This window comes from Oncorhynchus gorbuscha, linkage group LG01 (assembly GCF_021184085.1).
Source record: "Oncorhynchus gorbuscha isolate QuinsamMale2020 ecotype Even-year linkage group LG01, OgorEven_v1.0, whole genome shotgun sequence".
NCBI lineage: Eukaryota > Metazoa > Chordata > Actinopteri > Salmoniformes > Salmonidae > Oncorhynchus > Oncorhynchus gorbuscha.
Genome location: NC_060173.1, coordinates 16,599,668 through 16,625,399, shown reverse-complemented (window position 1 = coordinate 16,625,399; position 25,732 = coordinate 16,599,668). Strand labels below are relative to the sequence as shown.

Sequence of the window (25,732 nt, the reverse complement as noted above, 5' to 3'; positions counted from 1 at the left end):
TGGCATGATGACTCCTTGCTGTCCCCAGGCCACCTGGCTGTGCTGCTGCTCCAGTTTCAACTGTTCTGCCTACGGCTATGGAATCCTGACCTGTTCACCGGACGTGCTACCTGTCCCAGACCTGCTGTTTTCAACTCTCTAGAGACAGCAGGAGCGGTAGAGATACTCTGAATGATCTGCTATAAGCCAACTGACATTTACTCCTGGAGGTGCTGACCTGTTCCATCCTCAACAACCACTGATTATTATTATTTGACCTTGCTGGTCATCTATGAACATTTGAACATCTTGGCCATGTTCTCCAAGATGTTCAAATGTTCATAGATGACCAGCAGGGTCAAATAATAATAATCACATGTTCTGTTATAATCTCCACCCGGCACAGCCAGAAGAGGACTGGCCACCCCACATAGCCTGGTTCCTCTAGGTTTCTTCCTTGGTTTTGGCCTTTCTAGGGAGTTTTTCCTAGCCACCGTGCTTCTACACCTGCATTGCTTGCTGTTTGGGGTTTTAGGCTGGGTTTCTGTACAGCACTTTGAGATATCAGCTGATGTTCGAAGGGCTATATAAATACATTTAATGGCTTAAATTTGTGGGATACAGAGATGAGGTAATTTTAAGGTCCCTCAGTCGAGCAGTGAATTTCAAACACAGATTCAACCACAAAGACCAGGGAGGTCTTCCAATGCCTCTCAAAGGGCTCGTATCGGTAAATGGGTGTAAAAAAATACATTTAAAAAAAGCCGACATTACAATGCTCAAAGGGATATTCAAAGTTATTAATTACACTTTGGTTGGTGTATCAATACACCCATTCACTACAAAAATACAGGTGTCCTTCCTAACTCAGTTGCCAGAGAGGAAGGAAACCGCTCAGGGATTTCACCATAATGCCAAATGGTCACTAAAACAGTTACATAGTTTAATGGTTGTGATAGAGAAAAACTGAGAAAGGATTAACAACATTGTAGTTACTCCACAATACTAACTAGTGAAAAGGAAGCCTGTACAGAATACAAATATTCCAAAACATGCATCCTGTTTGGAATATGGCACAAAAGTAAAACTGCAAAAAACATGGCTAAGAAATTAACTTTATGTCCTGAATACATGCTTATGTGGGAGGTGTTTCTGTATATATTCAGAAACTTATCCCTGTCATGCTTAGAGAAGATATTGTGTCAAGTGTTATTGAAGTGTTGTGGTTGCAGGTTCACTTGGCACATCTTTATTTAAAAAATATATTTTACCTTTATTTAACTAGGCAAGTCAGTTAATTAAGAAAAAAAATATTATTTTCAATGACGGCCTAGGAGAACAGCCTGTTCAGGGGCAGAACTGCCTGTTCAGGGGCAGAACGACAGATTTGTACCTTGTCAGGTTGGGGGTTTGAACTTGCAACCTTCCGGTTACTAGTCCAACGCTCTAACCACTAGGCTACCCTGCCACCACATCTAAAGACTTTTCTTTCGGGGTGTTACTATAGGCAACCAAGTGCTAACAGAGTCAGTATCTAACTAATATGTGTGAAATGCTTGATAGTGTATGTGATGTAAATAGAGAGGTCTACTTCCTTTGGAACCTGAATCTAGACTGGTTTTCATCAAGCAGTCCACTCAAGAGGAAGCTTCTTACTGTAACCAGTGCCTGTAATCTGGTTCAGGTTATTTTTTTATTTTAATTTATTTTATTTCACCTTTATTTAACCAGGTAGGCTAGTTGAGAACAAGTTCTCATTTGCAACTGCGACCTGGCCAAGATAAAAGCATAGCAGTGTGAACAGACAACACAGAGTTACACATGGAATAAACAATTAACAAGTCAATAACACAGTAGAAAAAAAATGGGCAGTCTATATACAATGTGTGCAAAAGGCATGAGGAGGTAGGCGAATAATACAGTTTTGCAGATTAACACGAGTGATAAATGATCAGGTCATGTACAGGTAGAGATATTGGTGTGCAAAAGAGCAGAAAAATAAATAAATAAAAACAGTATAAAAAACAGTATGGGAATGAGGTAGGTGAAAATGGGTGGGCTATTTTCCTATAGACTATGTACAGCTGCAGCGATCGGTTAGCTGCTCGGATAGCTGATGTTTGAAGTTGGTGAGGGAGATAAAAGTCTCCAACTTCAGCGATTTTTGCAATTCGTTCCAGTCACAGGCAGCAGAGTACTGGAACGAAAGGCGGCCAAATGATGTGTTGGCTTTAGGGATGATCAGTGAGATACACCTGCTGGAGCGCGTGCTACGGATGGGTGTTGCCATCGTGACCAGTGAACTGAGATAAGGCGGAGCTTTACCTAGCATGGCCTTGTAGATGACCTGGAGCCAGTGGGTCTGGCGACGAATATGTAGTGAGGGCCAGCCGACTAGAGCATACAAGTCGCAGTGGTGGGTGGTATAAGGTGCTTTAGTGACAAAACGGATGGCACTGTGATAGACTGCATCCAGTTTGCTGAGTAGAGTGTTGGAAGCCATTTTGTAGATGACATCGCCGAAGTCGAGGATCGGTAGGATAGTCAGTTTAACTAGTGTAAGCTTGGCAGCGTGAGTGAAGGAGGCTTTGTTGCGGAATAGAAAGCCGACTCTTGATTTGATTTGATTGGAGATGTTTGATGTGGGTCTGGAAGGAGAGTTTGCAGTCTAGCCAGACACCTAGGTACTTATAGATGTCCACATATTCAAGGTCGGAACCATCCAGGGTGGTGATGCTAGTCGGGCATGCGGGTGCAGGCAGCGATCGGTTGAAAAGCATGCATTTGGTTTTACTCGCATTTAAGAGCAGTTGGAGGCCACGGAAGGAGTGCTGTATGGCATTGAAGCTCGTTTGGAGGTTAGATAGCACAGTGTCCAATGACGGGCCGAAAGTATATAGAATGGTGTCGTCTGCGTAGAGGTGGATCAGGGAATCGCCCGCAGCAAGAGCAACATCATTGATATACACACAGAAAAGAGTCGGCCCGAGAATTGAACCCTGTGGCACCCCCATAGAGACTGCCAGAGGACCGGACAGCATGCCCTCCGATTTGACACACTGAACTCTGTCTGCAAAGTAATTGGTGAACCAGGCAAGGCAGTCATCCGAAAAACCGAGGCTGTAGAGTCTGCCGATAAGAATATGGTGATTGACAGAGTCGAAAGCCTTGGCGAGGTCGATGAAGACGGCTGCACAGTACTGTCTTTTATCGATGGCGGTTATGATATCGTTTAGTACCTTGAGTGTGGCTGAGGTGCACCCGTGACCGGCTCGGAAACCAGATTGCACAGCGGAGAAGGTACGGTGGGATTCGAGATGGTCAGTGACCTGTTTGTTGACTTGGCTTTCAAAGACCTTAGATAGGCAGGGCAGGATGGATATAGGTCTGTAACAGTTTGGGTCCAGGGTGTCTCCCCTTTGAAGGTTGAACAGGGGATGACTGCGGCAGCTTTCTATCAATCCTTGGGGATCTCAGACGATATGAAAGAGAGGTTGAGGGCTGTATCTGTTCTTGGTTCTGCATTTTTTGAATGCATGCTTATCTAAAATGGTGAGGAAGTTACTTTTAAAGAATGACAGGCTGGTAATAGGGGTTGCGACAATGGCGGCAGATAGTTTCAGAAATAGCGGGTCCAGATTGTCAAATTGAAGACAGCAGAGGTATATTTGGAGGGAGTTGGAGATTGAGGGCTTGTTTACTAGGGTTGTACCTGGTAGATTGATTTAGGACTGCTTAGATTGTAGGACTGGGGTGTTAAGCATATCCCAGTTTAGGTCACCTAACAGAACGAACTCTGAAGCTAGATGGGGGGCGATCAATTCACAAATGGTGTCCAGGGCACAGCTGGGAGCTGAGGGGGGTCGGTAGCAGGCGGCAACAGTGAGAGACTTGTTTCTGGAGAGAGTAACTTTCAAAATTAGTAGTTCAAACTGTTTGGGTATGGACCTGGAAAGTATGACATTATTTTGCAGGCTAACTCTGCAGTAGACTGCAACTCCTCCCCCTTTAGCAGTTCTATCTTGACGGAAGATAATTAATCAACCTACCAGGGTGTTTAAACACTACAGGAACAAGCATCCACATGTATCAATCACATTTTTACTAATACTGTAGAACTTTGTTCTAAAGCTGTATCTGTATCCATTGGATGCAGTGATCACAATATAGTGGCTGTATCCAGGGAAGTCAAAGTTCCAACAGCTGGGCCTAAAATAGTGTACAAGAGATCATACAAAAGATTTAGCTGTGACTCTTATGTGGATGATGTTAAACAGATTTGTTGGTCTGATGAGACTACTGAGGCGCATCCAGACGCTGCATTTGATGAATTTATTAACATTTCTTCTTCCAATTATTGATAAAAATCCACCTGTTAAGAAAATAACTGTTAGAACTGTTAAGGCTCCATAGATTGATGAAGAATTTAAATAATGTATGGTTGAAAGAGATGGGGCAATAGGAGTGGCTATTAAGTCTGGTTGGCTTACTTACTGCAAATTGAGAAATTATGTGACTAAACTCAACAAAAAGAAGAAACTGTATTATGAACCCAAGATCAATGATAAAAACTTGAGCACTTTAAAGGAAATGATGGGCAGAAAGACAAATTCAACTCCATCTTTCATCGAGTCAGATGGATTATTCATCACAAAACCATTTGATGTTGCCAATTAACTTCATGATGATTTAATTGGCAACGTGGGTAAACTTAGGCAGGAAATGCCAACAATGAACAGTGAGCAATTGTATTCATGCATAAAAAAATAAAATAAAGAACATTTCTTAAAGTTAGTGTGGGAGAGGTGGGAAAATTATCATTGATCAATAATGACAAACCTCTTGGCATTGAAAACTTAGTTGGAAAGCTACTGAGGATGGTAGCTGACAATAGCCACTCCTATCTGTCAAATGTTATATCTGAGCCTAGAGGAAAGTCTTTGTCCTCAGGCCTGGAGGGAAGCCAAAGGAATTCCACTACCAAAGAGTGGTAAAGCGGCCTTTACTGGTTCTAACAGCAGACGTATCAGCTTGCGGTCAGCTCTTAGCAAACGGTTGGAAAATTTTTTGTTTGACCAAATACAATGCTATTTCTCTGACTCAGACTTTCAGCATGCTTATAAAGAAGGGGTCTTAACATGCACTGCACTGACACAAATGACTGATGATTAGTTGAAATAAATTGATAATAAGATGATTGTGGGAGCTGTACTGTTAGGTTTCAGCGCAGCCTTTGATATTATTTGCCATAACCTGTAGTTGAAAAAACTTAAGAGTTTTTCAACCTCTTCAATATCGTGGATTCAGAGCTATCTAATGGAACTCAAAGGGTTCTTTAAATGAAAGCTTCTCTAAATGTCAAACATGTAAAGTGTGGTGTACCGCAGGGCAGCTCTAGGCCCTCTATTAAATACCTTTGGTAAAAATAAAGAGTAAAGACAGAAATACTCCTCAGTTTCATCAGCTGTCTGGGTGGCTGATCTCAGACGATCCCGCAGGAGAAGCCGCCGGATGTGGAGGTCCTGGGCTGGTGTGGTCTGCGGATATGAGGCCAGTTGGACGTACTGCCAAATTCTCTAAAAACGACCGTGGAGGCATCTTATGGTAGAGAAATTAATATTCAATTCTCTGGCTACAGCTCTGGTTTACATTCCTGCAGTCAGCATGTCTATTGCTCGCTCCCTCAAAACCTGAGACATCTGTAGTATTGTGGCAAAATTGCACATTTTAGTGTGGCCTTTTATTGTCCCCAAAAACAAGGTGGGTCTGTGTCATGATCATGCTGTTTAATCAGCTTCTTGATATTTTACACCTGTCAGGTGGATGGATTATCTTGGCAAAAGAGAAATACTCACGAACAGGGATGTAAACAAATTAATGACCAAAATTTGAGAGAAATAAGCTTTTTGTGCGTATGTAAAATTTCTGGGATCTTCCATTTCAGCTCATGAAATATGGGACCAACACTTTACGTGTTGCCTTTATATTTTTGTTCAGTGTATACAGTGCATTAGGAAAATATTCAGATCTCTTGACTTTTTCCACATTTTATTACGTTCTAAAATGGATTCTATTCCTCCCCTAGTCAATCTACACACAATACCCCATAACGACAAAGCAGAAACAGGTTGCAAATGTATTAAATATCACAGTATGAATATATAATTATGATATCATTAAAAAATAGAGCGTGTGAGCTGAGCAGACATTTAACAGAAAACACAAAAAATAAAGCGAAGTACCTTTTGAACTTTGAGGCGCCATGCCTTTTTCGGCCTTAATTTACCAACAGTCTGTGGATTATGTCATTGTACATACAATGGAGGAAGACTGCAAATTAAATACTGTGGTCAGTTTGTAATACCTTGTAAATTAAAGTATAGTGGCTGGGGGTCTACTTGGGGAGAGTGGGTCCACCAAGAGACTGAAGTGGGATGAGTAGAGGCCCCACACACAGAAGTGTCTGATGTCCTCCCAGTCAACCCGTCCCAATCGCATAAGCCCCTCTCCACTCTCACTAATAATCACCATTGAATCTTAACTATAAATTACAAACAAGGAATAATAATGACTTGACATCCTCTCCTAATCTGTCCAGAACTTTTAATCATTTTATAGCATGTTTGCAAGTCACCTAAATACATTGCTTCTGTTTCACAAGCCAACCTGTCTCCACCTCACCCTCCCAGTTCACTCCCATTTACCCCACCCAAGCTTGTTCCAACCTACCATCCAAGCTAATCCCCACCTCCCATCCTTGCCTCCCAAGCCAATCACCACCTCCCATCTTTGCCCTCCCCTATCCACCCAGGTAAAGTTTATCCCAACCTCCCATTGTTTCCCACCCATTCTTCTTCTCAGACACATTTACACCCATCAATATATCGACTTACTCATCCATTCACATGCAACACATACCCTATGCATTCACTTACCCCCATTCTCTCCAGCCCTCCTACACATATTCACCCTCTCATTCACATGCAGACACACACCCACCCCTTCACGCCCACTCTTTTATATTGTCTTTTCAGTGTCCATGTAGCTCATTGGTATCAGCTATGTCTATTGTTACTTCCTAGAGAAGTACAGCTGGGGGAAATAGAGTTTTAAATTGCATTAGGGGGAGGGTGGCAGGTAGCCTAGTGGTCAGGGCATTGGGCCAGTAACCAAAAAAGGTTGGTTGATCGAATCCCTGAGCTGACAAGGTAAAAATCTGTCGTTCTACCCCTGAACAAAGCAGTTAACCCACTGTTCCTGGACGTCATTGTAAATTAGAATTGGTTCTTAACTGACTTCCCAAGTTAAATAAAATATTGTCTCAAGTTACAATAAGCTGGTCTTGGGCATTGCTGCATGTAGACTAGTGTAGCCCAGCTTCGTTCTCTCAGGGCATTGGGCTCTCTTTCAACTGGAATGGTTTCTTGCAGCCTATTTCGGACTTCACCGGCACTTGTGAATGCCATCTTTTGTGTTCCTTTCTATACCCACAGCACTGCCGGGAAGCGGAGTTGAGACTCAATTCCTTTTTCCTCCACGGACTGTCTGATTTGAATGAATTGCTTGCGTTTTTTCTCAGCTTAGACAGGTCCTGGACAAATCGAATGGACTGGCCATGGAGTTTAATCTCCTTTCCCCTTGTACCTTCAGAATGTTGACTTTGGTCTGATGGTAATCCTCAAGCTGTGGAACTATGCAAGGTCATTTAGTGTTCTTCCGTTTCACGCCGAGCCGATGGAATCGTTCCAGATCCTTCTGTGATATATCCACGCCAAGCTCCTCTGATATCAGTTTTACCGCGTGGCTGGAAAAGTCTCCTTTTTCCTTATCTTCTGGTAAGGACAATATTCTCATGTTGTTTCGTCTCATTCTGTTTTCTTGCTGTTCGCAAACTTGTTTCCGGAAGGCTAATTTCATTGTCTTGTTCATTCATGCGCACACCTTGTATGTCTACAACTATAGAATCTATTTTATTTTCCAGCGAATCTACTTTAACAACCGATTGTAACAGTTTGTTTGTTTTGGTGAGCATCGAGAGCATTTTAACAAATGCTGTTCATTACTCTCATTTGCATCTCCAAGTTGTTCCTTGTCTTTTCCTCTGAGGGAAGCCATGGCTTGTTTGGGTTGTGTTGCCTAGTCACTTTACCAACCGATTGGTTCTCTGTTGTACATAACTGACCACTCACTCTCCCCCAGTTGCTTAGGGATATGTTGATCTATCGACTTTAAATAATTAATTTAAAAACTGTTGTCTGGCTTCTACATATAACCATAGTTTCGATGGTACAAAATGGAGCTACTCACTCCTCATGTGTCCTATCGGTACTCACATGTGCACCTCTTCCTTAACGATTCTATAAATCAATATTATAAAATACTAAGGTTTTATTCTGGGCAGGGATTGGCTGTTGACATGACAACAGCTACTACAGTACTTACCAACCAGTGCTCCCAGCATGAAGGGTGACAGCTTCTTGAAAACAATGGAGTTGCTGGGCTTATTCCCCTGGAAGACCTTTCATTGAGTGTAAAATACAGTGTTTAACAATAATTGACCAAACATGCTGTACATCAAAGCATAATCCATATCTTTTCATCAATAGATTATAGACTGGCCCAGTGTCTGTCTGGTATGTGTGGCAGTTACTGTGTCCCCTATTCCCTTTATAGTGCACTACTTTTGATAAGAGCCTCATGGCCCATAGGGCTCTGGTCAAAAGTAATGCAACTGTGTCTGATGAGTAAATCCACTCACTTTGTGTGGCAGCAGTTGCTCCAGCTCTGCTCCTCCCAGGCCAGTGGCCTCCAGCTCTTTCCTGGCTTCGTCTGAAGTCTTCCCCTTCATCAGGGCCTCCGTCTGGGCCAGGAAGTTGGCCATCAGGATCTATGGAGATCCAGAGGTATAGTCAAATACATACATATTAATGAACTGTTTTAAATCAAAATGTACATTTGACATAATTCTGGGTTTGACTGAGAAAGAATACTAGTCCGAAAAAATGAAATGAATTCAAGTCTGAATAAATTAAGTCGGAGTTGACAGTTTCGATGGTTGAACGACAGAATAGGTTATGTGGCAGAGTGAGGGTGTAAGCGTAGAGGATGTTGGATTAGCCATTAGGGTACTAATACATTTAGGGAGCCATGAGGGTGCACTACCTTGTGGTGGAGGCTGTCCCTGATGGGGTGCTGTGTCTGGGCAGGAATGAGAAAGTCAGCAGGAATCATACGTGTGCCTGGAAGGGTCAACACACAAAAGGTTACATGGAGAGGTCACGTTTGATTTTAATCTCATTTCAGCAGTTATTAGGGAATGATATAATAGAAACTGGTTCATATACTGTAACAGTCTATATTATGAACAAGGGTCTGGAGGACAGGACAGGTGTGTGGCAGTTACCTTGGTGGATGAGCTGGTAGAAGGCATGCTGTCCGTTGGTTCCGGGTTCGCCCCAGACGATGGGTCCGGTGTGGTAGTTGACACGAGCTCCATCTTTAGTGATGTACTTCCCGTTGGACTCCATGTCGCCCTGTGGATGAAAGACAGTTAAAGTTGTTGGTTAGACTGAAATTCATAAATAAACAAGGGGAAACATTGAAAGGAAGTAGTGTAAGGTAATCTATGATTATGAATCCCTTCTTATATTCTAGTGCACCTGCAAGTCACCCTTAATAGAAAGTGTTTTCCTTCCCTTTGAAGATCTGACAGACTGGATAGGTGTAAGCAAAAGCTTCAGCAAGATTTGACCATATTACTTACTATCACCTATCCAATTAAATTCAAATTGTCTACTCATCACGATCCTGTCCCTGGTTTCTCTTGCCCAAACAGATGCCCCGTCCATACGGCCCTAGCATATGGCTATTCCTGGCTCCTGCCTGCTTGCATTACTCAGAACTAGGTTGAAATACGAAATCATTTCAAATCACTTCAGCTGCAGTTGTTCGGACTTGTCTGTTGAATGGAACCAATATAACATTTCCAAAGTGCAAACCCCACCCACCTGCTTCAACATGCTTGGCGTGCCAAACGCTCAAAGTATTTTAAAGATTTCAAATAGTATTTGAACCCATGTACGGCCGCCTGCCTGACCTGCTGGAAGTATGCAGCGAAGCGGTGCATGTACTGGTCGTAGGGCAGCATGGCATGGGTCTCGGCCTGGAAGAAGTTGATGTACCAGACACCCAGCACGGCAAGCAGAACGGGGACATTCTGCTCAATGGGGGTGCTGCGGAAATGGTTGTCCTGGGAAGGACAACCCATTCATTGTTAACATATTACCAATTCTAAATACGTAGAATGTATGCACACATGACTGTAAGTCGCTTTGGATAAAAGCGTCTCCTAAATGGCATATATTATTTATTATTATATATTATAAATGTATTTAGTTTGGGATTATTTTCAATTGCCCCTGAAGGTATAAATAGTTGTGTTGAATTGACACTATGTGAGGGAGAAATGTGCATACCATCCAGTGAGCACCAGCCAGAAGCTGCTCAAAGTTCTCAAACCCTGCATGGTGACAAAAAAGGTAGAAAAAAAGTGTTAGGATCAATTCTTAAAGTCAAATCACTAGTAGTATTTATGCTGCTTTCGATGAATTACATTTCAATTCACATACAAACTTCTTGCATTTGACAAAAAGCGCAAATCTGCAATATTACACTACATCCCTAGAGTTCTAATATTGACAGACACACATACATACCTATGTGCAGTGCAATGGACAGTCCAATAGCCGACCACAAGGAGTAACGCCCTCCAACCCACTGAGAGAAAGCCAACATGACATCACAGTCACAAAATCAACCACTACAGAGCAGCAAGGTATCTTTTTCTTACTCAAAACCTTGAAAAGTTATACAAAAACAGACAATGGCCATCACCTCGACAGTGTACTAGTCAAACTATACTGCAATTATACACAGAATCGATGCACCCTTTCTTTAAAAAGACACCAATTCGTCAACATCGCTCATTTCCAACAGATGAGGTTAAAACCAGACTATGGGGGACAGAAGAACGCCGGATTGGCGCACATACAAATCTGTGGATATTCGTCATGATTGTAACAGGCCCACAATGTGGTTGCTAAAATCCGATTTGAATATATTTGGCTATTTTTGCTACATAACATTGAGAAGTAGTCCCTTTTCAGATTAAGAAGTGACTGCTAAATGCTAACTCCGGTTCATATAAGCTGGTAGCATAGAAGTCAGTCATTTTGAACTGTAATGCAGTTGATTGGTTTTTATACAAGCATTCTACTCTGATTTTTACCTCAACATAGTGTGAAATACATAAACAATACCCTAAATGTAGGCCAACTTTGCTGGAGAGCAATGAGGAATATTTTGGATCTTTCCCCCACTGCATCTTTCACCAATGTGTTTCAATGGCATTTCCATTGTTTTGATCAAGTTCAAATGACCCCTTTACCGCATGAGTCTATGGTTCAGAATGTAACGTGTCGATACCATAGCCACAAATTCATACGCTTAACAGTTGCATTCCAATTTATTTTGAAATAAATACTACACCCAGAATGTGGTCAAAATATCTCCCAGCAGAAAAATAATGCATAAATGCTTTTTATACAAACCATGTCAATTGGCAAAATAAAGCCTCACTTTAGTTCAGATTCATTCAATGATTAAATAGGGGGTCAGAGGCTAACTCAGTGTGCATAGAAGTGTATACTTACATCCCAGAATTCAAACATGTTGTTTGTGTCAATACCAAACGCCTGCACTTTGGGCTGGAAGAGAAGGGAGACAGAAAAAAGAGGAACAGTCAAATTACTTGTGCAATATATCGGTCGGCAGGCAGGTAACAATGTAAGGTGGAAAGTGTCATTCAAAATGGCCACTTACTGCATTGGTGGACAGCGCCACAAAGTGCTTGGCAACAGTAGATTGCTGTGAAGAAGAAAATGGAGTTAGTTGATCCAAATGTGATATGACACTCCAGCTGCGCTTTGGACTGTTCTAAACTGACCTGTGTGGCTAAAATTATGTAATGTCCGCAGAGAAAATATTAAAATCATTGGCTGAATTTAAGCTGAACTTATAATGGCATTGGTTACAGACAAAGGTGTCTTGTGATTGGCTGTCAGGAGTCTACTCACGTCATTGGCTGTCTGGAGGAACCAGTCCCTGGCAGACTCAGCGTTGGTGATGGTCTCCTGGGTGGTGAAGGTCTGAAAAAGGACAACAGCGTGACATGAGTCCCAGTGGAAGTAGTACACAGCGTGTGACACTGAAGGAGCATCATTAGCCTGCCACCTTTTCCAGCTTCAAACCATAAATTACTATTCAAACATGAAATCACACCAGAACACAACAATGTACACAGATTATTAACCACCATAGCACTGAATGAGACCTTGATTTATAGCATTGAATTATTTAGGCATCTAGAGCCCTATGGCTTTAGGATGTGTGTAACCATGGCAACAGGAGGAGGTGTGTGTGTGTGTTGAGTCAGTCTGTCACCTTGGAAGCGATGATGAAGAGGGTGGTTTCAGCATTGAGCTGGGCCAGAGTCTTGGCCATGTGTGTACCGTCAATGTTGGACACGAACCACACGTTGGGGCCACCCTTAGAGTAGGGCTTCAGGGCCTCAGTCACCATGAGAGGACCCTGAGAGGAGGATGCACAACATTACGGTGTTACCATTTCAACTTCCCTCTATCCTGTGTGCAATTCAAATGTAACTGCATTTTCTGTATCCATTAGGACTTCAGTGCCTGTCAACATGAGCCCTTTGAGAGGATACACAATATTATGAGTTATGACAGCATGACAAAATGATTTGAATCAAATCCCAGTAACTACAAGTACCAAGCCAACAGCTCAAGCATACTCTTTGTTCTGTTGCCTACTGTGCCACCTACAGCATACTGTAGCTTTGCATCAACACCCCAGCAGTGTATTCTCTGCTTATACCAGAGCTTAGTGGCACAGTAATAATTGCTTTATAGCTCACTACTGTAATACCAAAGCAGGGCAGAAAACAGCTATTTTGTAGTTTGAAAATAACAACTTTCCAAATACTCAAGGTAGTAGAAGAAAGTTGAGTTTAAACTAAAAGTAAACCATTTTCTTTGATTTTCAAATACAAGTCTCAGAAAACCCAATCATATTTCAAAGGATTTTGAATACCTCTCAGAAAACCAAATCATATTTTAAGGTATTTTAATATACGCAAATTATTTGAAACCTAAAAAATATTTGATGGCATTTACATATTTGATGAAGTACCAAAAACTATAATAGTTAGTTGAATCAGTCTAAATATATGATCATAAGCACATAGTTTGCAGGGCTCTTAGATGTTCATCTTTATAGAACCTATAATTAAATACATGAGGGACATGGAATCACCTCAACATTAGAGTAGACCACTTTTGCAGCTTCAAAATGACTAACACACATATTTTCATGAGTGAGACAAGGTAATACAGTAACACTTGACATCAAGTTCCTATACATGTGTAGTAACTCTTTACAATAGCTACATTGTTATTACATAAGTCAAATAAGACAACTCCGCTAATTGCTGTGCAATTACCAAAGTATTATACAACTACTAAATACAACAGCAGTTACCAGCAAAAAATGTAATAAAATGCAAAGCGCTGAAGGGGGATAGAAGGAATTACAGTTTTATTATTACAGAGGAAGAAGAACAGTGTAATGTTATGTGTTACTGAAAACGCTAACAGTAGAAACATGGCTATGAAGTGTCAAAAGGAAACAAAATATCCCCAAACTGCAGTGTTGAATCAACTACAACCAAGGTGGGTGGAAAATCATGCTAGTTTGTATTCGGCGTAAACTAACCCTTGAAATATGGTATAGTGTGTGTTCAAAACAAGAACACTTACCCTCAGATGGACAAAGAGGTTCAAAATTGTGGCTTTCAAACTTTTCAGTGGCATGTTGGAAGTGCCATAGTTGAGCGTCAACGTATTTATACTTACAGTACCTATAGAAAGTCAACATCCTTGGATTTCTTCACATTTTGTTGTGTTACAAAGTGGGGTTAAAATTGATTTGTCATTTTGTCAATGATCTACACAATAATCTACCCCCCCCCCTCTCAGTCACAGGTTAGAAACCACATTGGCAGCGATTACATCTGGGAGTCTTCTTGGGTAAGTTTCATAAGAGCTTTGCACACTTGTACTGTGCAACATTTGCCCATTATTATTTTTTTAATTCTTCAAGTTCTGTCAAGTTGGTTGTTGATCATTGCTAGACTGCCATTTTCATGACTTGCCATAGATGTTTATGTACAATCCAGGTGTGCAAAGCTCTTAGAGATTTACCCAGACAGACCCATATCAAATTTTATTGGTCACATACACATGTTTAGCAGATGTTATTGCAGGTGTTTTGAAATGCTTGTGTTTCTAGCTCCAAGAGTGCAGTAAAATCTAACAATTCACAATAATACACATAAACCTAAAAGTTAAAGAATGAAATGAAGGAATATATAAATATTAGGATGAGCTGTAATCGCTACCAGAGGTGATTCTAACATGTACTGACTCAGGGGTGTTTAAATGTCAATGCCACCTTGTAACGAATGTGAAAAAAGGGGGTGTAAAATGTCTATAAGCACTATATCTATACATAATATCATTGATTAATTGGTTTGATTTGATTATGTACCCCTGGGGCAATGACAGTCAGGAGACTGAACATTTACAAAATGTTCAGATAGAAATGTATTGTGTAGATCAAATATGACTTTCATTTTTTATTTGTATTTAACCAGGCAAGCCAGTTAAGAACAAATTCTTATTTACAATGACAGCCTGTCCCAGCCAAACCCTAACCTGGACGACGCTGGGCCAATTGTGCGCCACCCTATGGGGCTCCCAATCACGGCCGGTTGTGAGACAGCCTGGAATCAAACCAGGGTCTGTAGTGACACCTCTAGCAATGAGATGCAATGCCTTAGACCGCTGCGTCACTCATTCTGGAATAGTATACAAGATTGTGTGTGCTCTATTCATTCTATTTACAGTACATCTTCAACATGCAGTTCCAGATATAGCCCTGTCATAGTTGAAGGCAGCCAATCCAATATTTTCAGAAAAGTAGTAATTTCCTATGATCTGTACTCAAATATTTAGTAGTAGTTGCTCAAATAAGTAGTTACCTTCTCATATCTGTACTCAAATAGTAAAAAAATTAATCTTTGTTTTCTTTACTATGTTATTGACTTGTTAATTGTTTACTCCATGTGTAACTGTTGTCTGTTCACACTGCAATGCTTTATCTTGGCCAGGTCGCAGATGTAAATGAGAACTTGTTCTCAACTAGCCTACCTGTTAAATAAAGGTGAAATAAAAAAATATATATATTTTTTAAATTCTGTATTCAAATAGTTTTTAAAAAAGTAATATTTTTGTTGGATATGTTTTAAAATCGTAACTATTTGTTCCCGCCAAAAAATACTTACTTTCCACAAAGCTTAGTTAAAACTATAGTTACCCCAGGTCTGTACCAAAGCCATATACTGTATGGCTCTGAGAGACTATTGAATAGCTCAGAGGATCTGACTCAAATAATGAACCATTACAGTTTATAATATTCAGCATGACTCAGTCAAGCATCCAATACAGCTCACACTACAATAGGACACGTCTACATCTTCATTTGAATTGTTTTAAATAAGTGGGAACAAGAGAAGAAAATAAGAAAAGAGAAAAAAGAAAATAAGCATTGTATGGACTTATTCTAGTCTCCGATTTGGTCCTGCCGCACATACCTAAACGTACACTACGGTCACAAGACGCAGGCCTCCTTATTACTCAGAGAATTTCTAAGCAAACAGCTGTAGGCAGGGATTTCTCCTGTAGAGACGTTTTTTTATTGGATGATCTGCCGATCCATGTGAGAGAAGAAAACACGGTCGCAGGTTCAAATCCCTGAGCCAACTAGATGAAAAAAATCTGCCGACGTGCCCTTAAGCAAAGACACTTAACCCTAATTGCGCTTCTAAGTCGCACTGTATAAGAGCATCTGCTAAACTACTAAACTTTTTTTTAAGAGGGGTCTTATGAAAGTGAATGGCAAGAAACTGGAGTAACAAACCATCCTTGCCGTCTATGCCTGGCCGGCTCCTACTCATCACTGAGAGTCTCTGCCTCGGATCCTATTGCAGGGGCTGAATCACTGGCTTGCGCACTCGCTCTCTCCCATGCCGTCCCTAGGGCGCATTTACCCCTAAGGTGTTAAACTGTAGACCCTGCTGGTCATCTATGAACATTTGAACATCTTGAAGAACAATTTGGTCTAAATGGCCATGTACTCTTATAATCGCCACCCAGCACAGACAGAAGAGGAATGGCTACCCCTCTGAGCCTGGTTCCTCTAGGCTTTTTCCTAGGTTCCTGACATTCTAGAGAGTTTTTCCCAGCCACTGTGCTTCTACATCTGCATTGCTTGCTCTTTGGGGTTTTAGGCTGAGTATCTGTATAAGCACGTTGTGACAACTGCTGATGTAAAAAGGGCTTTAGAAATTACAATGGATTGAAAATAAGAAAATAGTTGTTTGACAAGTCACACTCACCAGGTCAGACCCACCGATCCCAATGTTTACAACATCAGTGATGGCCTTTCCACTGAAGCCCTTCCACTCGCCACTACGCACTTTCTGCAACACACACACACAAAAACAAGAGGCACATGTCAGATGTGTGCGTACATCTCAATTTAAAAACAATGACATATAATCTACCTCCCTTTCAAATACTCTTATTTCCAACGGCCATTAGCTGACACCGTCAACTACAATACAGTTAATTAACTATATGAATTAATTTATTCACAAATCTTACATTTTTTGTATAGTGACTGTGTTGCATTTGAATCCATTCAGATTTAGTTTAAGACCGAGGGGAGAGAAAGACCCAATAAAAAATATATACTGGCAATTTCCCAGACACTGTTGTCCTGGAAACTTCCCAATAGATGCTTAGAGATGGAACAAATCAAACGTTATATGTTACATGCACCGAATACAACAAGTGTAGACCTTACCGTGAAATGCTTACTTGCAAGCCCGTACCGAGTCAATGTGCGGGGGTACAGGTTAGTTGAGGTAATTTGTACATGTAGGTAGGGGTGAAGTGACTATGCACAGATAATACACATCGAGTAGCAGCAGTGTGCAAACAAGTGGGTAGGGGGGGGGGGTGAAGGGGGGTTCAATGTAATAGTCCGGTGGCCATTTGATTAATTGTTCAGCAGTCTTATGGCTTAGGGGTAGAAGCTGTTATCTCTATGTAAAGATGCCCTTGCATAAATGCTGGGGTAACAGCTGAAACTGGACTCCACTCACATGACAGAAGGCCTTCATCTTGTCCAGGACCCTGTTGACCTCGGGCATGACATCCTGGCCATCTACGTTAATGGGAGTGTTGGAGCGGTTACGCAGGGCAATGTGGAGGACGGCACGGCCCTACACACGCGCAGACATGCAGAGACACACACAGTTAGGGGAGGGGGAAGAAACTTGATTATAACACCCTTATTAATCATGACTAAGATGTTTATTACTTAAAGGGATAGTGCAACATATTTTTGCCCACGCCTCTAAGACATATAGAATATAATCACCTCAATACAATACAAATAGTGATATCAAAATCTGAATACCATTCTTCGCATGTGCAAACATATCGAATGTGTATATATACCTATGTGTATATAACGTGCAGTCTCATTGAGGAAGTGATTGCACAATGTTGTCATTGTGTCATGAGTGGCGTTTGGAGAGTGGGTGGGAACCATGATTTCCCTGAATGACTTTGCAATAGTGACCACAAAGTGTCCAACAACTGCCCACTCTTTAGAAAAGAGTTATTGTGAGTGTCCTACTTTGTCAAATTGCATAGTAGCCTCCTCTCATCTCGTTGGTAGTATAGTGTTACTACAATAAAATGATTATATTTGTAAGGTTACCGCAGTATAATCAGAACTTCTCAACTTTAATTTTCTATATCTGGCCGTGTTAAAAAAGTTAAAAATGTTCAGGCAAAGTACCACAATAGAAAGAAAAGAACTCAGGTAGTCCTGGTACCTCAGTGAAGTTAATCTTCTCTCCAGAGAACATCTTGTCTCTGGCTTCCTCCACTCCCCTGGACTTGGCCTGCACAAGAAAGATTCAACTTATTGAGAGTTAATTGTTGCAATCATTGAATAGCATCATTGTTGCTACCATCTGCAATCACTCAATGCCCACAAACAGGTTATTACAACAAGCGTAGCATTTGCAACAGCATATACCGGTAGGACTAGAAATGTCTCGATTTTAGCAATCCTTCTTCCTTAAACAGAAGGAAGTGTTGGTCTGAATGTAATGTCCGTTTCACCACATTCCCAGGGTACTAGTCTAGCATAATACTCTGGATGAATGAATGGAAGTGGGTGGGCTGGCCAAACTCCAATTACAAGGACATCTTCCATCCCTGTCAAATGTGTTTGTCAACAGTGTACTCTCAGGGGTTCTATTGTTGGGGAATGGACCGGAATTGCTGATGTGACTATAATATGAAGAGACAAGTTTAAGTATAAAATGCTACTAGATGCATTGCATTATCAAGATTTCTCACAGTCATCTGGTAGCTAGCACAACAATAATCAGTTGACATGCAGAGGTAGGACTATAAATAGACTTTCACTAAGAGCGAAGAGGCTTAAGGTTGATGAGGGTTGACAGCTGGAGCCATGCATGATACGTGCACATCAGTGATGTGCAGTCAGGGTTGGTAGTGTTTAACCTGTGATAGAATAAAAAAGCTGTTATGAAAAGTCAAATAAAAAAATACAATTATATATAAAAATATATATATATTTTGTGTTAGGGCTTTTTTTTTACAATTGTGGTGGTTTTTATGCGCAAAATATACATTTTCTAAAACTGTATTAAAATAAGGCGCCAGGGAATTCCTTTCCAGCCATTCAAATCGTTCTCACTTCATCTGACCTCGGCCCAAATTCCTCACTCCTCCTCAACCTGAGCTCAAGCCAGCAGTATACCACCCTGCATCCAACTGCTGGCTTGCTTCTGAAGCTAAGCAGGGTTGGTCCCTGGGTAGAGACCAGATGCTGCTGGAAGTGGTGTTGGAGGACCAGTAAGAGGCACCCTTTCCTCAGGTCTAAAAAAATAAATATATATCCCAAAGCCCCAGGGCAGTGATTGGGAACATTGACCTGTGTAGGGAGCTGTCTTTCAGATGGGATGTTAAACAGGTGCCCTGACTCTCTGTGGTCACTAAAGGTCCCATGGCACTTAATTGTAAGAGTAGCGGTGTTAACCCTGGTGTCCTGGCTAAATTCCCAATCTGACCCTCATACCATCACAGTCACCTAATCATCCCCAGCTTACAATTGGCTTGTTCATCCCCTCTCCCCTGTAACCATTCCCCAGGTTGTTGCTGTAATGTGTTCTCATTCAACTTACCTGGGTTAAATCAATAGCATGTCATTTCTCACTTAGTAGATTTCCATGCCCTCATTTCTAATATGGTAACATGAATAAGGATGTTTAGAAGTCAGTACCCAACACTAATCAGAAGAAATGAGTCTTCCATGAAAGCAATTCAATTCCTTCTCTTGGGCTTTATTTGTGTCGAGGAAACAGCGCCTCTTAAAGGTCTGGATTAATAAGACCATTCCTGGCATACAAGCAAACCAATAAAGTACCAAACACACTGTTTTGTAGTGGTGTTGGGTTTAAAAAAGGTACATTTTTATTAAATCACACTACATAGAGATGTTTTCTTATATTTTTTGTGAAAAACATACAATTATTTGGCAGTTGTATCATTATATGAGTGTTGTCACAACGTTTTAGCCACTAGCCCATTTCTCCAAACGTTCAGGTCTGTAGGACAAGTCTCAATATGAGAATTGCATATTTCAAGACTTGGCATATGACTTGGCATATGATGATAATTTCTCGTCCATCAACTGGAAATCAACCCGTCCCTTGTCGCTAAGACGATGGAAAGGTCAAATTCTTTTTATCAAATTTTGTAAGTGCATGGGCGATAGCGAGAAACCAACTTGTGCAGTTTGAAGCCACGTGGCGGATGAGTTATGATGGCACTGGAGATGGGGGTGGGTCTGGACTGGTGCGATGTAGTTGAAATAGAAAATTGCACCATTACGATACTCCTCTCAGAGAGCTGACATTTGTTGAACTATTCAAGGAGAAGCATTAGGTTACTAAGAGCAGGATAAACTGAATTACTTTTATGGTGGACTAACTTCACCACACAATTTATTTTCATAATTTAAAAAAGCATTGCCTGATGACTCAAACTGAATTCTTCCACTGCTCTATATTCGCTACATACTTCAGTCTGAGACCGTCATCGTTGAAGTTATTTGCGCTGACATCAAAATGAAGAGTTTTGTACAAAATAAAGTAAAATCAGAGTATCAATGCCAATGACACATTTTCAAAACGCCGCTTTACCCATGTGTGTTCTGGCTCTGGCCCAACTCAATCGCTTTCTGGGACCAATCAGAACGGTTGGAAAGAGTTTGCGTTCTAGAGCCCGTCAGGGAGGTACTCAGATCCAGACTCAATGCGGAGAAGAACCTAACATCTGTGGGCTTGGAGTAGCGTTTGACAGGCGCAAGGAGTTTGGTTAGCCAGGCAACAAAAGCTATTGGTTTTCTAACCAAAGTTGCAAAGAAAAATGTTGTTAAACATTCAATGAACACAAGCGACCAGCTAAATGGATAAAAAGAGTGTGGTGGTAGTAGCAGGAACAGCAGCATCTAGTGGGCAAAACATACTTTCACACGAATTCAGAGTCAATAATGTAAGCGACTTCAGTGGCTAATTTCTCTAACCACTGGTTGTTGGGGTGACGGGTTCGGGTCCGCGGGTGGCTTTTGATCATTTTATTAGATTCCACATGTCTTACTCAATATTAGGAAGAATTATGGTCCAAATCAAATGTCAGGTACTATATTTATTGAGGATTATATGAACCCTAAATTTTTTTTTTTAATTATCAGAAATCAAATGATAATTTCAACAAAATAATGTTTCAGGAATGCCAATCTTATGTTTCTAACAACAGAAACAATTTCAGAACAATCTGAGATGGTGGGTGTCATGGCTTTCTGAATGAATGACCCATGCAGAATAAAATAATGGACATGGGACTCTGCTGTGACTTCTACAGCGCTGTCACAGACAAATGTACAAGTAAAGACAGGCCTAAATGCATTTTCCTTATTAAATTTGCAGGTTGGGCTAATGTTGCTTAATGAGAAAAGACATTACTGAATGCATTTGATTCATCAAGCTAGAATTTCACTTTGATAAGACACTAACGTTTTAACTTTTTCAGCAATTTCTATTGTTGATATGGAAATTGTGTGTAAAAATACTTCACATAATATTGTGTGATTGCACATGCAGCGCATTGGAAGAATTGCAAATGCTATGCAGTTTGCATTGCGAATTATCCAAAGGAAAGATGTCCATATATTGGTTGTTGGATGGTGAACTTGGACTTAATCTTGGTTTTGAATATATCAAAAGTAGATGTAAAAGTATAAATAATTTCAGATTCCTTATAAAAAAAAAAGTAGACAGCACCATTTTCTTGTCATTAAAATGTACAAAAAGCTAGGGGCACACTCTAACACCAAGACATTATTTACAAAAGCTGTATTTGAGTTTAGTGTGTCCGCCAGACTATAGGCAGTAGGGATGACCACATGTTCTCTTGATAAGTGCGTTCATTTCACAATTTTCCTTTCCTGCTAAGGGATCATTCAAAATGTAGCGAGTAAGACAGTCGTGAAGAGGGCACGACAAAACCTATTCCCTCAGGAGACTGAAAAGATTTGTCATGGGTCCTCAGACCCTCAAAAGGTTCTACAGCTGCACCATCCTGACTGGTTGCATCACTGCCTGGTATGGCAACGGCTAGCCCACGACCGCAAGGCACCCCAGAGGGAAGTGCGAACGGCCTCACTGGGGCCAAGCTTCCTGCCATCCAGGACCTCAATACCAAGCGGTGTCAGAGGAAGGCCCTAAAAATTGTCAAAGACTACAGCAACCATAGTCATCGCACAACAAGCGGTACCGGAGCGCCAATTCTAGGTCCAAGAGGCTTCTAAACAGCTTCTACCCCCAAGCCATAAGACTCCTGAACATCTAATCAAATGGCTACCCAGACTATTTGCATTGCCCCCCCTCATTTACACCACTGCTACTCTCTATTATCATCATCTATGCATAGTCACTTTAATAACTCTGCCTACATGTACATATTAACTCTACTAACCAGTGCCTCCCGGACATAGACTCTGTACCAGTATCCCCCTGTATATAGTCTCGCTATAGTTATTTTCCTGCTGCTCTTTAATGACTTATTACTTTTATTCTCATCTATATTTTTTTAACTGCATTGTTGGTTTAGGGGCTCGTAAGTAAGCATTTCACTGTAAGGTCTACGCCCGTTGTATTCGGCGCATGTTACTAATACAATTTGATTTGAGAACTTTGGGTTGTCAGGGAAAATGTATGGAGTAAAAAACACATTTTCTTTAGGAATGTAGTGAAGTAAATGTGGTCAAAAATATAAATAGTAGAGTAAGGTACAGATACTCAAAAAGAACAACTTAAGTAGTACTTTAAGGTATTTTTATATCACTGTGTATAGGTCCATGACGTAGGTTGGTCATTCCCATTGAGTCAAAACTAGTTAGTTATGAGAAGACATAACATTGATATGTTTACCATGGACAGCAGCATCCTCATGACTTCCTCATTGACAAGATTCTTGGAGTAATCAAGCAGGATGTCTCCATCGTCTGTCTCAAGGGTTGTGCTACCAAGGAAAGAGATAACAGAAAACAAATGTAATAATCTAGAATGATCAAGTAGGGTTTCTAACAAATTCCTTATCATTTCTATGTACAGTGATAAAATGCATCTTCCTGTGTCAATTACATCATTTATTCTGAATTGTAACAAGATTACGTGTTACTGACTGTATGTGTTGCGGTGCAACAGTGTGGCTTGGAGAGACAAGGTACACAATTGTATTACCCCAAGCCACAAGACCACTGAACAATTAATCAAATGGACACTGGACTATTTACATTGACCCCACTCATTTATTTTGTACGCTGCTACTCGCTGTTTATCATCATCTATGCATAGTCACTTCACCCCTACCTACATGTGCACATTCCCTCAACTAACCTGTACCCCCGCACACTGACTTGGTACCGGTACCCACTGTATATAGCCTCGTTATTGTTATGCAACTTTATTTTAAATATAATTTAAAAAAAAATCTTTTTACATTGGTTTATTTGATAAATAAACTCCTCTTGAACTGCACAGTTGGTTAAGGGCTTGTAAGTAAGTATTTCACGGTAAGGTCTACACTTGTGGTATTCGACGCATGTAACAAATAAAGTTGGATTTGATTACGGAAGATGGTGCAGGTTTTATTGTAGGGGCGTAGCTAGCTAGCCTTGTTGCTTAACGGCTGGCGTACGTGCCTTCAGAACCCCCCGTTAGAACGTCGTGACAGCAATCTTGATGGTTACATTGTTACAGTAAATGTGTCAGTGGTACCTAAAAGATGTCTGTCTATACTGGGTTTAGGTCCCTCGTTAGCTAGACTTAAAACGCCTACTGGTAGGCTATGCATGTGCAAAACTGCACGTAGTTAGCCAACGCCAGCTGCTGAATGAAAGGAAGCGAGCATACAGCTTTAGCTAGTTAGGGCTAACATTACCTAGCAAGCTAACCCAGTTAAATGGGGCCCTACATAAAACGAATATAATTGACAGCTCGATAACAATATAGCTAGTTATAATGTAACTGGGTGTAGTAGAGCGAAATGGAACATGAACAATTCACAAAGCAGATACGAAGCAGTTTTACGACTGGAAAAACAATCGATCACAAACGATGACCTTGTACTGTGTACTCATACAAGTATGAAGCGCTTGCGATTAGCCAGATAACTACATAGCTAAAAGACAAATGACTATTCTTGCTTCCCTGCTTACATTGTAAAGCTTAGTTATGGATTCATATTTGATTGGTACCAATGTGTACAAAAAAACGCATCCCATGCACTGGCTCTATTGATGTAGTTAGCTCCGTATTCAATTGCTTGACCTATACCGTTACTGATGCAAGATACCGTGCCAAATGTCTGTATAGTATCGGCTATTGGTCATAATAACAATCGAAAGCTTACTTACCTAAATTTGCTGAATCTATCCTTGTCAGCCTCAAACATGTCCCTCATGTTGAGGTTCCCAGCTTTGGATTTGTACCATTGTTCAAGTTTCTGGAAATGTGGATCACTTGAAAGCCCCATGGTGACGGTTGAATTGATAATGCTCGCGTTAAAACCCAACTTCCGTGCGTGTAGGATGAAAGAGCAATTCAGTGTGAGAGGCTGGGGAATAAGAATGGGCTATATGCGGACACGCCTGCTGCCCAAATTGATGACGTAGGTCGCACAGCGAGTGTCGTGTGGAGACGGACAAATTCAGTTAAATCAGTCGTCTTGATAGCAATGGCGTCTTTTTAATAGTTGGACAAAGTCTATGGGGGAAATTGTGATTTTGTAAGGTTTTTATATAAACGCCTAAAATAGCGTCTGTGGTAAACACAGGCTTAGGAAATCTTATACCTTTTGTTATATGATCTCATCACCTCACATCCATTTTTGTGAATTTTGAAGAACGTATATTATAATTTAAAAAACGCACATAAAGGCTTTATAATTAATTAAGGTCATGTTAACTGACAGCTATTATCTCATAGAACAAAACGCATTCGAGCTCTTAAACCTGTGTTAACCTTATACCTTATTTTCGAACTTTATTCCAAACCCCTATTAATTCCACATAAACGTTTCCCATAGAGATGGCAAACCAGAGGTGACTTATTTCCGGGTTTTAGGAATACAAACTGGCAAACTCTGCCGCGTTCAAGTGCTAGCCGGGACTAGAAAACTCGAAAATGTCAGATTTACTACTTGATTTAATTTTTTATTGCAACAATAATAACAATATTACACATCAATACAGGGACATTTATGTGAATACAATGAAAAATTAAACAATAGAACACCAGGCGAACCCCCTAATTCACAACATCATTTGTATGTGACAAGGCGATGAGACATTCAGAGACATGGCTGTTAATATTTCTTTCGGCATTAAAAAAATATGGATTCTGAATCAGAGGAACAAAAAAACACAAGGCATTTTGTAAAAATTGAATCTTTTGTGCAAGAAGTCATTAACAGGGTAGATGGAAGAAAAATATTTTTAAACAAGTTACTATTTTTAAATAACTTTTAACTGGACAATTAACGTAAAAGCCTCATAGCCTTTGTCGAGTCTCATAGCCAAGGGTCTGAATACTTATGTAAATAAGGTATCTGTTTTATTTTTTTTTATAAATGTAAAAACATTTCTAAAAACCTGTGTTTGCTTTGTCATTATGGGGTATTGTGTGTAGATTGATGAGGAACGTTTCTTATTGAGGAACGAACCTACCTAAGCTCCAGACACTTTGACAGCTACTTGAAGTTGATTCAGTTGTCCACCTCAAATGGAGCTTCAGGATTAAAACAGTTTCAAACAAACCTAAATGTTCTGTATTTTTATTTTCTTCAGTCCTGATGGCAGCGTTCACACTGCAACGATAACAACT

The 25,732-nt window shown here is 40.7% G+C and overlaps 1 protein-coding gene across 1 annotated transcript in view; it reads right to left on the bottom strand.

Annotated features, from left to right (window-relative positions):
- The window catches only part of gpia (glucose-6-phosphate isomerase a), a 29,714-nt gene extending 4,781 nt beyond the window's left edge, over positions 1 to 24,933 (bottom strand). The window contains exons 1-16 of the mRNA XM_046346066.1: positions 24,265 to 24,933; positions 22,778 to 22,868; positions 18,086 to 18,154; positions 17,345 to 17,464; positions 16,574 to 16,657; positions 12,481 to 12,627; positions 12,114 to 12,185; positions 11,860 to 11,904; positions 11,691 to 11,744; positions 10,695 to 10,755; positions 10,455 to 10,498; positions 10,076 to 10,228; positions 9,383 to 9,512; positions 9,142 to 9,218; positions 8,738 to 8,866; positions 8,422 to 8,497 (exon numbers count right to left, since the gene is read on the bottom strand). Of these exons, the coding sequence (XP_046202022.1) occupies positions 8,422 to 8,497; positions 8,738 to 8,866; positions 9,142 to 9,218; positions 9,383 to 9,512; positions 10,076 to 10,228; positions 10,455 to 10,498; positions 10,695 to 10,755; positions 11,691 to 11,744; positions 11,860 to 11,904; positions 12,114 to 12,185; positions 12,481 to 12,627; positions 16,574 to 16,657; positions 17,345 to 17,464; positions 18,086 to 18,154; positions 22,778 to 22,868; positions 24,265 to 24,383 (1,471 nt within the window). The 5' untranslated portion in view covers positions 24,384 to 24,933. The remainder of the gene's footprint in view (positions 1 to 8,421; positions 8,498 to 8,737; positions 8,867 to 9,141; positions 9,219 to 9,382; positions 9,513 to 10,075; positions 10,229 to 10,454; positions 10,499 to 10,694; positions 10,756 to 11,690; positions 11,745 to 11,859; positions 11,905 to 12,113; positions 12,186 to 12,480; positions 12,628 to 16,573; positions 16,658 to 17,344; positions 17,465 to 18,085; positions 18,155 to 22,777; positions 22,869 to 24,264) is intronic.
- Between the last annotated feature and the right edge of the window lie 799 nt (positions 24,934 to 25,732).